This window comes from Schistocerca nitens, chromosome 1 (assembly GCF_023898315.1).
Source record: "Schistocerca nitens isolate TAMUIC-IGC-003100 chromosome 1, iqSchNite1.1, whole genome shotgun sequence".
NCBI lineage: Eukaryota > Metazoa > Arthropoda > Insecta > Orthoptera > Acrididae > Schistocerca > Schistocerca nitens.
Genome location: NC_064614.1, coordinates 622,509,641 through 622,523,460, shown reverse-complemented (window position 1 = coordinate 622,523,460; position 13,820 = coordinate 622,509,641). Strand labels below are relative to the sequence as shown.

Sequence of the window (13,820 nt, the reverse complement as noted above, 5' to 3'; positions counted from 1 at the left end):
AAGGATATGTTTCAGACAATTCCCATCTGCACAATTCAAAATGTTTGTTCTTAGTGGGGATGCGGAAGGGGGACTGGTATTGCTAAGGACACAATGTCCCCAGAACACAAAGTTAAGAGAGAGGTATGGATTTTTATTTTATTTATTTATTTATTTATTTTACAAATAAAAATTATCGCCTTCAAGGCACTTTCGATTATGCTTAATACATTTATCCAGTTGGTGATTCCATTGTTGGAAAATTCTTTGTACTCATCTGCGATAATGACTAACAGCTCCTTTTTTATACTGACCACTTCTATGCCATCAAAAAATAGTACTTTCATGCCTCTTTTCAAATGCACGGACAGGAACAACACATACACACACAGAGCTAGACGAGATGAGAAAGGTTTGTGGGGGAGATGGGGAGAGGGAAGGGGAGGGCCAAGTGAGTCCAGCCATTCATGACAACAGTGGCACACTGACTAGGGGAGGCCACAATGTTGGGACACAGATTTACTTCAAACTTTGTACACCTTTAGCAGGCCATTAAAACAACAAATGTGCAAGTACTAAGGTGCACTACTCTGGTAATTCCGAGAAAATCACAAAACAAGTTTTACCCGTCTATTATGTAACTGATATACCTGTGCATAGGAGCCAGATATTAAGAGTTCATGATGGTCAAGTGGTTAGCATTCATGCTCCGTAAGATGAATATGTTTGAGGCAAAGTTTTGGCTCCCACTCAAAACTTCCCTTTTGTAGTCCAAGTGTAAATTCTCTGATATTCAATAAATTTGCACCTACATTATTCATTCTTTCTGTGTTAGCAAAGTCTCACCGCTACGCAGGTTAATTGCCAAATGAGGCATGCCTCTGTGTCTGCAGCTTGAAGCATCATGGTGCAATGTTGTTCTGGGTATCTTACGAGACTGTACATATACGGGATTTCGCAAACCACGATAGGAATACATTTTAAGGAAAACTCTACGCATTTCTTCATTTACTTGTCAATAGTAATAAATATGTTTGTTCTAATAATTAAATTGAATTAAAAATAGTAAATAGTCAAATCACATGAAACTCATTAAAACTTCATGCAAATACATGCGATGTTTTTAAAATTATATTATCTCTCAAATGTCATATAAATTAAATAACGTGACCAGTGATGAAAAAACACAGATTAAAAAATAAGTTTGAGTAGGAGTCAAACCATCACTTCATACACGTTCATCTTTTAAAGCTCAAATGCTAATTACCTGGCCACTATGAACTTTTAACTTTCAGCTCTATGCACAGATACATCAATTATATAATGGACGTGTAAAACTTCTCTTGTGATTCTATCAGAATTGCCAGAGCAGTGCACCTTACTGCTTGCACATTACGTCATTTTAATGGCTTACTAAAGATGAACAAAGTTTGAGGTAAATCTGTGATTCCAATGTCGTGACCTCCCCTTGTGAGATGGCTACATGAGCAGGTGCATTGACATGGTTAAAGAAACCAGTACCTCATCTGCCTTAAATTGGGTCTTCTTTGCATCTTGTTGTCTGACAATCTTCTTAGAATATCCAAAGAGAAAACTTGGTTAATGGCCTGATTTGTGGAACAAGCCCGGAATGCACTATTCCTTTCAGATTTTTTTAAAGTGTGTGTGTGTGTGTGTGTGTGTGTGTGTGTGTGTGTGTGAGAGAGAGAGAGAGAGAGAGAGAGAGAGAGAGAGAGAGAGAGAGAGAAAATATTTGTGTTAGATTTAACATGATAAACTTTTCATAAGTGAAACAACAATGACTTTTTTCACTGACTTCATTGTTGTTTGGTTTAAGCATCAAAACTGAACCTTCATGACTGATATTTACTAATAACATTGGAAAAATTCTGAATCATTTCTGACTGTTCTTTCAAAGGAAGGCATGCTTCTATTCAAGAATTTTTCCTGTTTAGTCAGAACCTGAATCTCAAATTTGGCAGTGACCTTTCTTGTTCCCAAATCTTTCATACATATTTGCTGAACAAGGTACAAGGCAATTAGGTTAACCTCTCGATTTGCTCAATGGTCAGTTGTTGATCTTTATGCACAAACTTAGGAACTTTCTTGACATTTGCACTGGTTCATATACTTGATGGACACCCACAATGAGGTCTGTCATAATAAATGTGTCAAAACAAAGAGGTCACAATTTTTCAAACATAAAAATATTCATTTACTACAGTCTCCTCTCATACAGGACAGGATGAAAGGGAAAATGGAATGTTGGTACTGTAAAAAAAATTGGAAAACCTGTAAACTTAGAAGTGATTGAGAGGGTAGCAGTCAAGTCAGAGATTAGTGAAAATATGTCATCAATTACCCAAACAGAGGAGACAAGTAAGTGCAGGAAAAATTATAAGAGGGAAAAAAAGAAGTAACTGGAGAAGTTTGTCAGGAGCAAGGGAAAAAGGAAGAACATAATGAGAGAAATTACCATAAATGGAAGTCAGGTGGCTAGCAAATACTGAGCAAATAATATAGAACAAGTTCTCATCTGCTAAGTTCTGAGGAACTGTGAACAGGAAGGGAAATACACACAATACTAGTTGTAAAGTAAGCCCCTAAACATAACTATCACACTGCAGAGCATGCTCTGTAAAGGGTACAGTGAGTTCATATGTTCATAGTTAACTGGCAACTTGCTGTTAATATAAGAGGGTGGACATTGGTTCACATACAAATTTAAATGACTTGGTTGGTTAATATTTACTTATTTTAACAGATGAGGGCAGTGACTGCAACAAAACTGGAGAATAAACAAAAGCCTACAGAACTCAATGGAATCAACTATGTAAATGGTTTAGTTACTCGCTCATAACAAGCTGTCTTAATTTTTTCCCAATGATGCAATCAGTTATGTACTTTCAAAGATATATAGGGGTACAGTAAGTACAGACATATGCTAATTCACACAGCTGTTACAGAATGGAAAACAGCAGGTTAAACTCTTCACACCGTCCCCTATGCTTTTTACGTATAACACTTTAAAGACTGAAGCCGACCTATCGTTAAATACTATCTGTGCTAAATTTTCTCTTTTGTTTTCAGAAGGATTTAAAGAAAAAGCACAGAAATCAAGTCTCACTTCAAACAATAGAGTTGTAAGTAGCAGAATGAATTAGTGCTGTCTCTCTCAGCTAGTGCTGCACATGAGATAAATGTGGCCTGCATTCTGTAATTTTAGTGAGAAACTACAGACTTAAAAAAACACCTTCAGAGCAAACTAGATGTTTCATGTAATCAAATATGAAATGTGATCTTATGTACGAAATATGAGTGGATATCTAATGTAATACATACTGCATAATGTCTTATTTGCCACAAAATACTTAGAACACAAAACAACAAATGAAACTCAGTGATCAACAATGGTGCTCTAGTTGCTGTTAGTGCATTACAGAATTGGATGACAGCAGATGCTGGCAACCACATTACTTGTGAAAATTACTTCTGCCTCAGGGATAGGAAATGAAGGACAAAATAATGCAATAGATTGATAAAGAAATACTATACTGAAGAAATCTAAAGGTACTACCTGCAAAAACACAGGGGAAATAAAATACAGAAGTGTCTCTCAAATTACTGTAGCTATTGCTGTCATACAACCTAAAGTGCCAAGAGTACTATACAATGGAAACTCACCTTTCACTTTCCTCTAATGCTTGCTGATTTTCCGCCATTTCTTGTTGTTGTTGCTGCTGCTGATCCACCTCCTCTTGACGCTGCCTTCGTTCCTCCTCTAAGCGTTCTCGTTTCCTCATTTCCTCCTCTACTCGGCGCATTTCACGCAAAGCAGCAGCAACCTAGTTCAATGAAACAATATGACTAACTTAATCTTATGCAACAGAGTTTCTTGATTCACTCACCAAAATACCCCCATTGGTATTTGCTGGAAAGGCATATAAATAAATAGCTGATACCTGCTAACATCAGGACAAAATACAGTACTGACTTTTGGCATTGACACTTAAACCCAAATAAATATCTATTTTTGATTCTGGGTTGTGTTGGGTTATTGTGGTGGAGGAGACCAGACAGTGAGGTCATTGTTCTCATCGGATTGGGGAAGGAAGTCAGCCATGTCCTTTCAAAGAACCCATCCCAACATTTGCCTGGAGCGATTTAGGGGAAACCTAAGACTGATGCTGTTATAGATGGAAGTACAAGTTACAAACAAGCTATATGAAGCCTCTGACATGTGAATTCTTCACAGAAGTAAAATAATGTTTCTCATCCCCCCATTACATTGCCTTATGTTGCACAATGGTTTCACCTGTAAGTGCATGTCAGCTGGATAACTAGCTGTCATGGCATAAGAGTGCATCTTCAGTACATAAGAATGCTTATTCAGAAGACACCAGTCAGCATCTCTGTAAGTAGAAGCTGTGACACCTGAGAGCTCCAGCAAGGCTTTTGGAGCAGCTGACCACACAGGAAAGCCAGGGCGAATGAAGTCATAGTTTCTCAACAATTATTTCTGGCTGCCACTGCTTGTGGCTTACAGGCCAGGAGTGCTGCAGTTTGAGAAAGGCCAGGAGTGCTGCAGTTTGAGAAACACTAGCCAGCCTGGCTCATATATATGCCACCAAATTTAGACCTACAGTCTTAATAGTGTTCTGCTGTACAAAGTTTGCCCATCAATACAGTCCACACCAGCTGCTAGTCACAAGAAGCAAATATCCACAAACATCAGACTTTGCTGCTAATAGCTCCAGGCCTCTGCCTGAGCTGATTCTATATTGTAACATTATGTGTATTTAGGCAAGCTAACCAATCACCTAGAAGGTAATGTGAATTTGTTTGCAAAGCTGTGTGGCCCGAGGGCAGAGAGTGCATCATGGCTGGGAGGACAGCCATGACCGCTACTGGTGAACCATGTGCATTAGCAAAAGACAGAGATGAATTCTGTAATATATTGATGGAAAAATGTGAAGGAAATTCGTGAAGGCAGCATAGCAGTAGTCTCATTAGCTGGTGATGAATTTGATTATGTATCGGCAGTAGTGGGTGATTTATTGTTACAGGGAAGCAACACTGATATTTTAGAGGCTGAAGTTGCAAAAACTGGGGCTACTGATTTAGATATCTCAGAGGAAGGAGTTTGTGGATTAATTTCTTTTGATGGCTTATGAGTAGATGTTGAGGGATGAATGTGAAACTAATGTGTTAGGTAGTGGATCAGAATGCAAAGTGTTAGACAATTCTGAGAGGAGGGAAAATGTTACGGAGACAGTGGTGGAATCATGATGTGGTACAGTGCAGTAACAGCAATTTGTGTAGCATAGCTGAAAGGAGCATGTCCTATATCCTTGTAAAAAAAGACACATACGGATGACTAAAGCTGCTGCTGCTGCTACTACTACTACTACAACTTTCCTGTTGGATAGGTGAAGTTATTGCTTCAAAGTGGTGCCATTCAGATTAACAATATCTGTTGTGGTTTTAGTGAGAGTGCTAAGTCACATACTAGGAGGCTGATTAAGGTGCAAACTTGTTGTCTATGAAGACGATATTTTGAGTACCACAGAATCTTGGAAAGAATATTGCGAGTTGTTGGAGGAAATGCTCTTGACCCTAAGAAAGGGAAGAATGACTTTGAAACTCTTTAAGAGTGAATTATTTAGAGCGGAAATTCAGTTTTTAGGTCACAAACACTCACCCAAAGGTATTCTGTCATGCAGTGAGAAACTTACAGTGATTTCAGAGTGCAAAAGGTGAACAACAAGAAAACAATTAAAAATCATACCTAGCATTGTGCGGCTTTTACTGAAAATTTCTGGGTAATGGGGTGATGAATACTCCAAACCTTTACAAACTGTTAAATATGAACTCAACTTGGGCACGGAGCGATGAATGTGAAAGGAAATTCTTAGCAATAAAGAACAGCTTATGCAGTAGTAAAATGTTATACTACCTGACATGTCACTGCCATTCTGTTTAGCTGTAAACAGTTCAGATCACAGCATCGGGTGTGATGTGTTCCAGGAAAAGTTAGTAAGAGGAGAGATAGAACACAAGAGTATAGTTTTTTCCAGCCAAATGTTAAATAATAGTGAGCACCGCTATAGCATTTTTGAAAAAGAGTTACTCGTTGTTGTGTACAGGTTCAAAAATTTCAGGCTGTATCTGGAGGGCTGCAAGGTAAACGTGCTATCTGATCATAAAGCTTTTAGTTTTCTGCAGGATAGTAGGTTGCTAAAGGACTGTCTCATGTGCTGGTTGCAGCAACTCAACTACACCATAAAATGTATAAATGGAACCGAAAATTGGATAGCTGATGCTCTGCCACAGCTACTTGTTGGGAAGGAGGGCAGTGGTGAGAAAGAAGTAAGTGAAGAGTTCCAACCCTTACACATGAAGGGAATAGAAGGAGAGATTTGTGATGTTTGCAAGGACATGTGACAAGCACAAAATGACTACCCTGAACTGAAAAATATAAAAACAAACTTAGGCAGGAAGGGTGTTTTGTTTTGTAGGAAAGATGAGAAAACAAAGCAGTGGCGACAGCACTTTCCGAAAAAGTATGTGGAGCAGCTGATAGACTATGCCCACTTAAGTTATGTGCATTATGGGACACAAAAGTGTATAGAAGTCATTGATGTGCACACACAAGCAACCTAGTCAGAAGGGTACATGCTCAGTTGGCCTCTTGTGACAAATACCAGAGTGTGAAACATTGCACTACCTGACCCCAGGGGGAAATGGAAAGTATCATACCTAAAAAAGTTGGCGAGCCATTGGCGGTAGACAATTTCAGTCCACTCATAACTGGTGGTATGAAATATGTGAAGTATGAAGCATGTGAAGTACGAAGAATGTGGTTGTTGAAGTATGTTCCAAATTTATCAAATTGTATCCTACACGGAAAGCTAATAGCAAAACTCGGATCACCAAACTGGAAAAGGATTTCTTTACTACATTAATAAAACCAGAGAGGCTGTTGTCTGACAATGGATCACAATTTGCGACTAAAATGTGGAATGACTTCATGAATAATCAAGCCATCAAACACATAAAGATATCAATACAACCATCTGGCAGTCAAAAGAAAGGAAGCAGTAGAGACTCATATGGAGAAGATGGCAAATGAAAGAAAAAAGCGACATGATGCGCGTTTTAAGATGATTAAAAACAAGACTGGGGACTGCGTCTTGGTGAAAACCAAAGAAAAATCTACTGAAGTAGATGGAGAAATAAAAAAAAGCTTCTCCAAATACACTATGGACCATTTGTCGTCATTGAATGTCCACACCTCAATGCATATAGACTCAAATATCCTGCATCAGGTGAATCACTGGGACTACAAAATGTGACATAGCTGCGATTATACATAGAAAGAAGAATGTATTAGGCCTGTATGTGTAATTTTCACATGTAGTACATAAGAATTTTGGGGATTATGTAGCTTGTGTAAAGGCTGAATTTGGTAGATTCAGTATGTAAGTAATAAAGTATGGAAGCACAACTTAGTGCAAGAAGAGTTTTTACAATGGCTGCACAAATGTTGGTGTGAGGAGGATGACAGAACATTTCGGTATTTTCGTAAGAGAGTAATGTAAACTGTACCATACGTAAGATATGTGGGAGAAATTTCAATGGCTTATTTAAATGTGTTGCTTGCAGTATTTTGGATGGGTTTCTCATATTATATGTTTAGTTTAATTGTAATTATTGTTCATACAAAATTTGGTGCATGGAGGTCATAAGACATCATTAAAATTTTAATTACTTGTGGGAACAGAATGTGGGGTTATGATGTGCAAAATATAAGCTACGTTTTTGAGGGTATATTATATAGGTTAATCATATAATGTATTTTGTTTGGAAAGGGCTTATGAATAGATTTATATACGTAAACGTCTGGGGATAACTGATGCTTTTAGTGCAAATATGAGTGAAAATTTGCCGAATTTATGATCCAGTTACCCACCGAGTTAAAATAGAAAGTTAAAGGCGATTTCTGTGCAGGGTACTATTAGTTTTAAAGTTTCTAAATATATATGGTAAAATTGTAGACAAATGATAAAATGTTAGTTGATTTATGGTGTTGAAAAATTTCATAGCACAAAAGCTGTGTTTTCTAGTATGAACATGGACAGACTGTTTGAAACGTCGAGCTAAATCAAATGTGTTTTGCTGATGCTTTAAATCAATTTTTGCTTGCTATCCTACTTGTGAATGTATCTATTCCACAGTGAAGAATGTTCAGTGCCTGATCTATGGGGATTCGAGAAGTCATGTGATTATTGTTAACTACAACACAGTCGTAATTCGACAGCTATCATCTTTCAGCACTGACGGTGACTGTGAACTGACGCATCTTGTGGCGCAATACATGGCCAAAAGCATCATGATTTTTGGCAGAGATGGCTGGACTGTCCTCGACGCCAGAATACCAACCACGTGCTGTGATGGTGAAGAGCTGCAGTAAGGTCACAGCAAAAAAGTGCTATCAAATGAGTGCAAAAGCACTAAAATTTTTTTTTAAGCATATGAGCTCACTCGAGAGGTTATTTAAATTTAAGTGTTTTGTTGGGCATCTAATTAATATGTTGTAATTTTTATAATTTGTGTTAGATTTAGTAAATTTGTGCTCATAATAGATGTTATGAGATATCCTAGGAGGTAAATGCTGTTTCATGCACCACCACACAGATAATTACATTAGTGTTCTGAGACACAAGTAGAGTATTCTATTTGTTATGTTACACAAGTGTTTATTATCTTATGTATGTATAACAAATTTAGTGCTATTTAATGTGCCAAGTTAGGAAGACAATATGCCACATTAACGCTGCGCGTATTTAGGCAAGCTAATCGCTCACCTACAATTGGTGCAAGGTAAGGTGAATTTGTTTGTGAAGCTCTTGGACTGAGAGCACATCACAGCCAGGCAGGCAGCCACGGCCACTCCAGGTGAGTGACATGCTTTAGCAAAGGTCTGGAAATGGGGAAATCTCTATGCAGAAATGGGGAAAATCTCTAACCCGGGAATTTGGCATTTGTACAGGAAACGTTCCAAGAAATGGCAGTGTGTCAGATAATCTTAAAGATGGCCAAGTTACAGCTCTTTGGGATTCAACAATGACTCACATCAATTATTAATGCAAATCTGAATACATTTGGGATCTCAGAAAAATGAGGATAATATCTCAATATCTTGAAAACCACAGAAGTTAAGCTCTCACAGTAAATAAACATTCGTACAAAGAACCTCTGAATTAACAACATTTAAATGTTTCATGCAATTTCTCCATACAGTATCTCAGATGATAGTATTAAGCCTTAGCTGTCATCCCTGAAAGCTGCCTATCTGTATGCATTTCATTTACTGATTTACATTGCCCTATACATCTTTTTCATTATGCAAGTGTTTGTCAGAACATAGTATTCTCCACATTTACACAACAAAGGAATGCAGCATTAATACCTCATATTTTGTCATAATTGTGTTTTTATTTAATGAATAGTTTAGTATTTTGCCAGCAATTTTATTTGAATACTGATTGCAAGTGCTCTTAAAAAACTGTGCTAATTTAAAAGTGGTGAGTCGCATGTGTTAGTAGACACCACCTTTGTAAAAGAAAACCAAAAGACACTTCTGACAAGCAGGGCTAAATAACTGTTTAAACTATTTTAACAACAGTTCATTGTCATTTAATGTGAGTGCACTTGTGCAAGAATGCTGGCTTATTTATTTATGAACCAACTATTACCTTTATTTACTGTAAATCGTATGAATGTAACCAAACGTTTATTATATTTCTTTTATTTAAATATTATAATATATTAGTTTAGTGGAGGAAAGTGGTCAAGTGAGTCAAATCATGTCTGTAGAGCTTGAGAATGATGTATTCTTGTTGGAATCAATTGGAAACACTGACTTTCCGAGTAAAGCACTCAAGGGAGTGATTCTGGACTCTTTATGTTGAGTCCTGGAAGAAGGCAGACTGACTGTGGTAATGAAAATGATTCTATCATGAACGTTACTGATTTTGGGCAGGGAACAGCCGCTATCTTACTTCTAAAGGGACTTTATAATTCAAGAGGTTTAAATGTGTTCCACGGTAGGATTCTTAACTTTTTCTGCTTGCAATATGGAACTGTGCATGGACAGTGTATTCTTTGTATCACATTTATTAATTTGTAAATCATCGTGCTGAACTCTGAACTATTTCGAACTGGTGGGTCTTTTGTACATTATGATCATGAAAGAACTTAGTTGTCATGAGTCTTTGATGACTAGTTAGTTTGGGAATTTTGCTAACATTCTCATAACGCTCTCAACAAAACTTTACTGCCTGTGATAAGTGTTTTTTTTTTTTTTTGTGTATCTCAACTAAATGTAGTAGGTACACTTCCTGTTTATTTGTGATGTCCTTTCTTGAATAAACATTATTCAACATAATTCTCTGTAATCTACATCAATGACGAACATTAAAATAGAATCCACATTATTCAATTATTCATTTAACTTTTATTTTGTATTTCTATGTATTTTATTAACCTGCATTTCTAGCCAGTGCATAGACCATTTGACTGCAGGATCACAGCTGTTGTTGTGGTGGTCTTCAGTCCAGAGACTGGTTCGATGCAGCTCTCCATGTAACTCTATCCTGTGCAAGCTTCTTCATCTCCCAGTACCTACTACAACCTACATCCTTCTCAATCTGCTTAGTGTATTCATCTCTTGGTCTCCCTCTGTGATTTTTACCCTCCACACTGCCCTGCAATACTAACTTGGTGATCCCTTGATGCCTCAAAACATGTCCTACTAACTGACCCCTTCTTCTAGTCAAGTTGTGCCACAAGTTTCTCTTCTCCCCAATTCTATTCAATACCTCCTCATTATTTATGTGATCTACCCATCTCATCTTCAGCATTCTTCTGTAGTACCACACTTTGAAAGCTTCTATTCTCTTCGTGTCCAAACTATTTATCGTCCATGTTTCACTTCCATACATGGCTACACTCCATACAAGTACTTTCAGAAACGACTTCCTGACACTTAAATCTATACTCAATGTTAATAAATTTCTCTTCTTCAGAAATGCTTTCCTTGCCATTACCAGCCTACATTTTATATCCTCTCTACTTCAACCACCATCAGTTATTTTGCTCCCCAAACAGCAAAACTCATCTACTAAAGTGTCTTATTTCCTAACCTAATACCCTCAGCATCACCTGACTTAATTCGACTACATTCCATTATCCTTGTTTTGCCTTTGTTGATGTTCATCTTGTATCCTCCTTTCAAGACACTGTCCATTCCGTTCAACTGCTCTTCCAAGTCCTTTGCTGTCTCTGACAGAATTACAATGTCATCGTCGAACTTCAAAATTTTTATTTCTTCTTCATGGATTTTAATTCCTACTCCAAATTTTTCTTTTGTTTCCTTTACTGCTTGCTCAATATACAGATTGAATAACATTGGGGAGAGGCTACAGCCCTGTCTCACTCCCTTCCCAACCACTGCTTCCCTTTCATGCCCCTCGACTCTTATAACTGCTATCTGGTTTCTGTACAAATTGTAAATAGCCTTTTGCTCCCTGTATTTTACCCCTGCCACCATCAGAATTTGAAAGAGAGTATTCCAGTCAACACTGTCAAAAACTTTCTCTAAGTCTGCAAATGCTAGAAACATAGGTTATCCTTTCCTTAACGTATCTTCTAAGATAAGATCACAGCTACAGGTTATTATTTGCAGCAAACTAACTGCCAGATATGAAAGCAGATGTGCGCAGCTTGATCCTATGACTACATCAAGCTATTCTATCTAAACAGAGCCGTGCATAGGCCAAGTACCTAAAGTACAAGTAACGACCGGTAAACACACAACTGGTTTGCTTGAATGGAACGTTTTTAAAAGAGCAATTACACAAGCAGCAACTGTTAGGTTGCCTTGTCCGGGATATGAATCTGATCCCTTTAGAATTGCAATGGCTTCAAAACTGGGCTATCCAGCTACACAGCAACCACCGTCCTGTCTGTTCATCGTCATCAGCCTGCCCCAGATTACTTTCAGCCGAGTTACAAAAGCAGGCCAGCAACTAAGGTTGCTTCCTGCTGCTCATTGCCTGTAGATTCCACTCAGCTGCACCAGCACTCCATTGCTGTGCTGTTCACAGCACGACACCACCAGTCGCCGTCGCTCTGCACTCCCAGTGGACAACTGCTGATGCTGGCATGATTCAGCAGCCATGGTCACCTACAGCAGTGAGGCCAACAACTGCCTCCCCACCTTCAATTCCATAAATGTGACTATTTTGGATAAAATGCTTTTCCAACCAGAAATGTTTATCTGATGGGCCACTGCTTGACACCTGCTGTTGCCACCACCACCACCACCACCACCACCACCACCACCATCACCACCACAACTACAGACAAACCCTGGTGAGAGAACTGCACTACATCTTGAAAAACCAGCAGCCAAATTCATCCTCTACCATAGGGGTCAAAATGGCGACAGAAGTGACTGCTGCCACCTGTATGTCAGCAGCTGCAACATGCGGCGCACGTTGTACAGTGAGTGTAGCAACTTTTCTTTTTTACTACAAGGCTCATGGCCAGTCACTGAGTCTTTTCCCTGACTTTAATCAATTGTGTTTGGGTGTGCAGTTTGGGGTTCTCAGAACTATAAAAAATGTGTTAGTTTGCTCCTTCTGGAACAGGCAACATATTTTGTTCTCATTATCATGGAACTTGTAAAGTAGTAAGCATAAGCAGCCATTCAGGTGGAGGAATTGTGTAGCAATAAGAAACTTTATGTTAGTATTATATTTAAGAGTTCTTCTCAGTGCTCTATTTTATTCTCTTTCGTTGTCTGCTGGTTTTTCTGTAATTCGTAGGTCAACCAAGACACAACAGGGGACTGCTCTGGCCAAAGAATTCTGAATTGACCTCATTTGATTTGGTTTTCACCTATCACTATCTGCGTACTCCCTCAGATTTCAACTTATTTCTATTTCATCTGTTTCTTCCCTTTTGTAATTTTCCCCCATGTGTCTTAGTGTGTTTATGTGAATTTTTTCGAACATAATTCTACATTATTTACGTATTTTTTCCACCACCATAGATCCTTGCTCCTTTCATCTGCGCCAATACAGAAAAGTTTCCTTATACCTAGCCAGAACCTGGTCCCACATACTGTTCCTGCATTGTTGCTTGCCTCATAGAATCCTCCAAACTGCCTTACTACCAAATTACCCATCTCCAGCTGCCACCTTTCCTTCCACAATGACCTCCCTCTGTTCAGATGTTCAGATTCTGCTAGTCCTTAGCACTCACCTACATACTCCAGCAAAACCATATCAGTCACTGAAACTCTTGCCCTCCAGAACTAAAGCAACAAGCACAACACCATCTCAAAAAACTCTCCAACCTGCTCGCTTCTTACTCCTGCCTTGGACTAACACTGACCACCACCTCTACAACAACCGCCAAACCTCTCCCACATGCCCTCATAGGTGACAAATTCTCTCTCGCAAACCTAGTACATTTACCAAACCCTCCAAAACTCCCTCCCAACACCACACAGAATCCAGAACTTAAACAGACCCGAAACACAGTCACAAACCATCCCCCCCCCCAAAAAAAAAAAAAATAAATAAATAAATAAATAAATAAATACGGTCATGCAAGACTTGTTATAGACTTCCTCTCCTTATCCAGGTTCCTACAGTGGAAACACTTTTTGGCCACCAACCCTATCAATCAGACTCAACCATAGACTAATGTTGAACCCTGCCTAGCTCAGTTCTCCCATCCTTTCAACTGTGATCCACCCCCACTGCCCC

The 13,820-nt window shown here is 38.5% G+C and overlaps 1 protein-coding gene across 1 annotated transcript in view; it reads right to left on the bottom strand.

Annotated features, from left to right (window-relative positions):
- LOC126257510 (myosin-I heavy chain) overlaps positions 1 to 13,820 on the bottom strand; it is an 829,484-nt gene that overhangs the window by 153,295 nt on the left and 662,369 nt on the right. Inside the window, exon 15 of the mRNA XM_049955569.1 lies at positions 3,664 to 3,824. Within this exon, the coding sequence (XP_049811526.1) occupies positions 3,664 to 3,824 (161 nt within the window). The remainder of the gene's footprint in view (positions 1 to 3,663; positions 3,825 to 13,820) is intronic.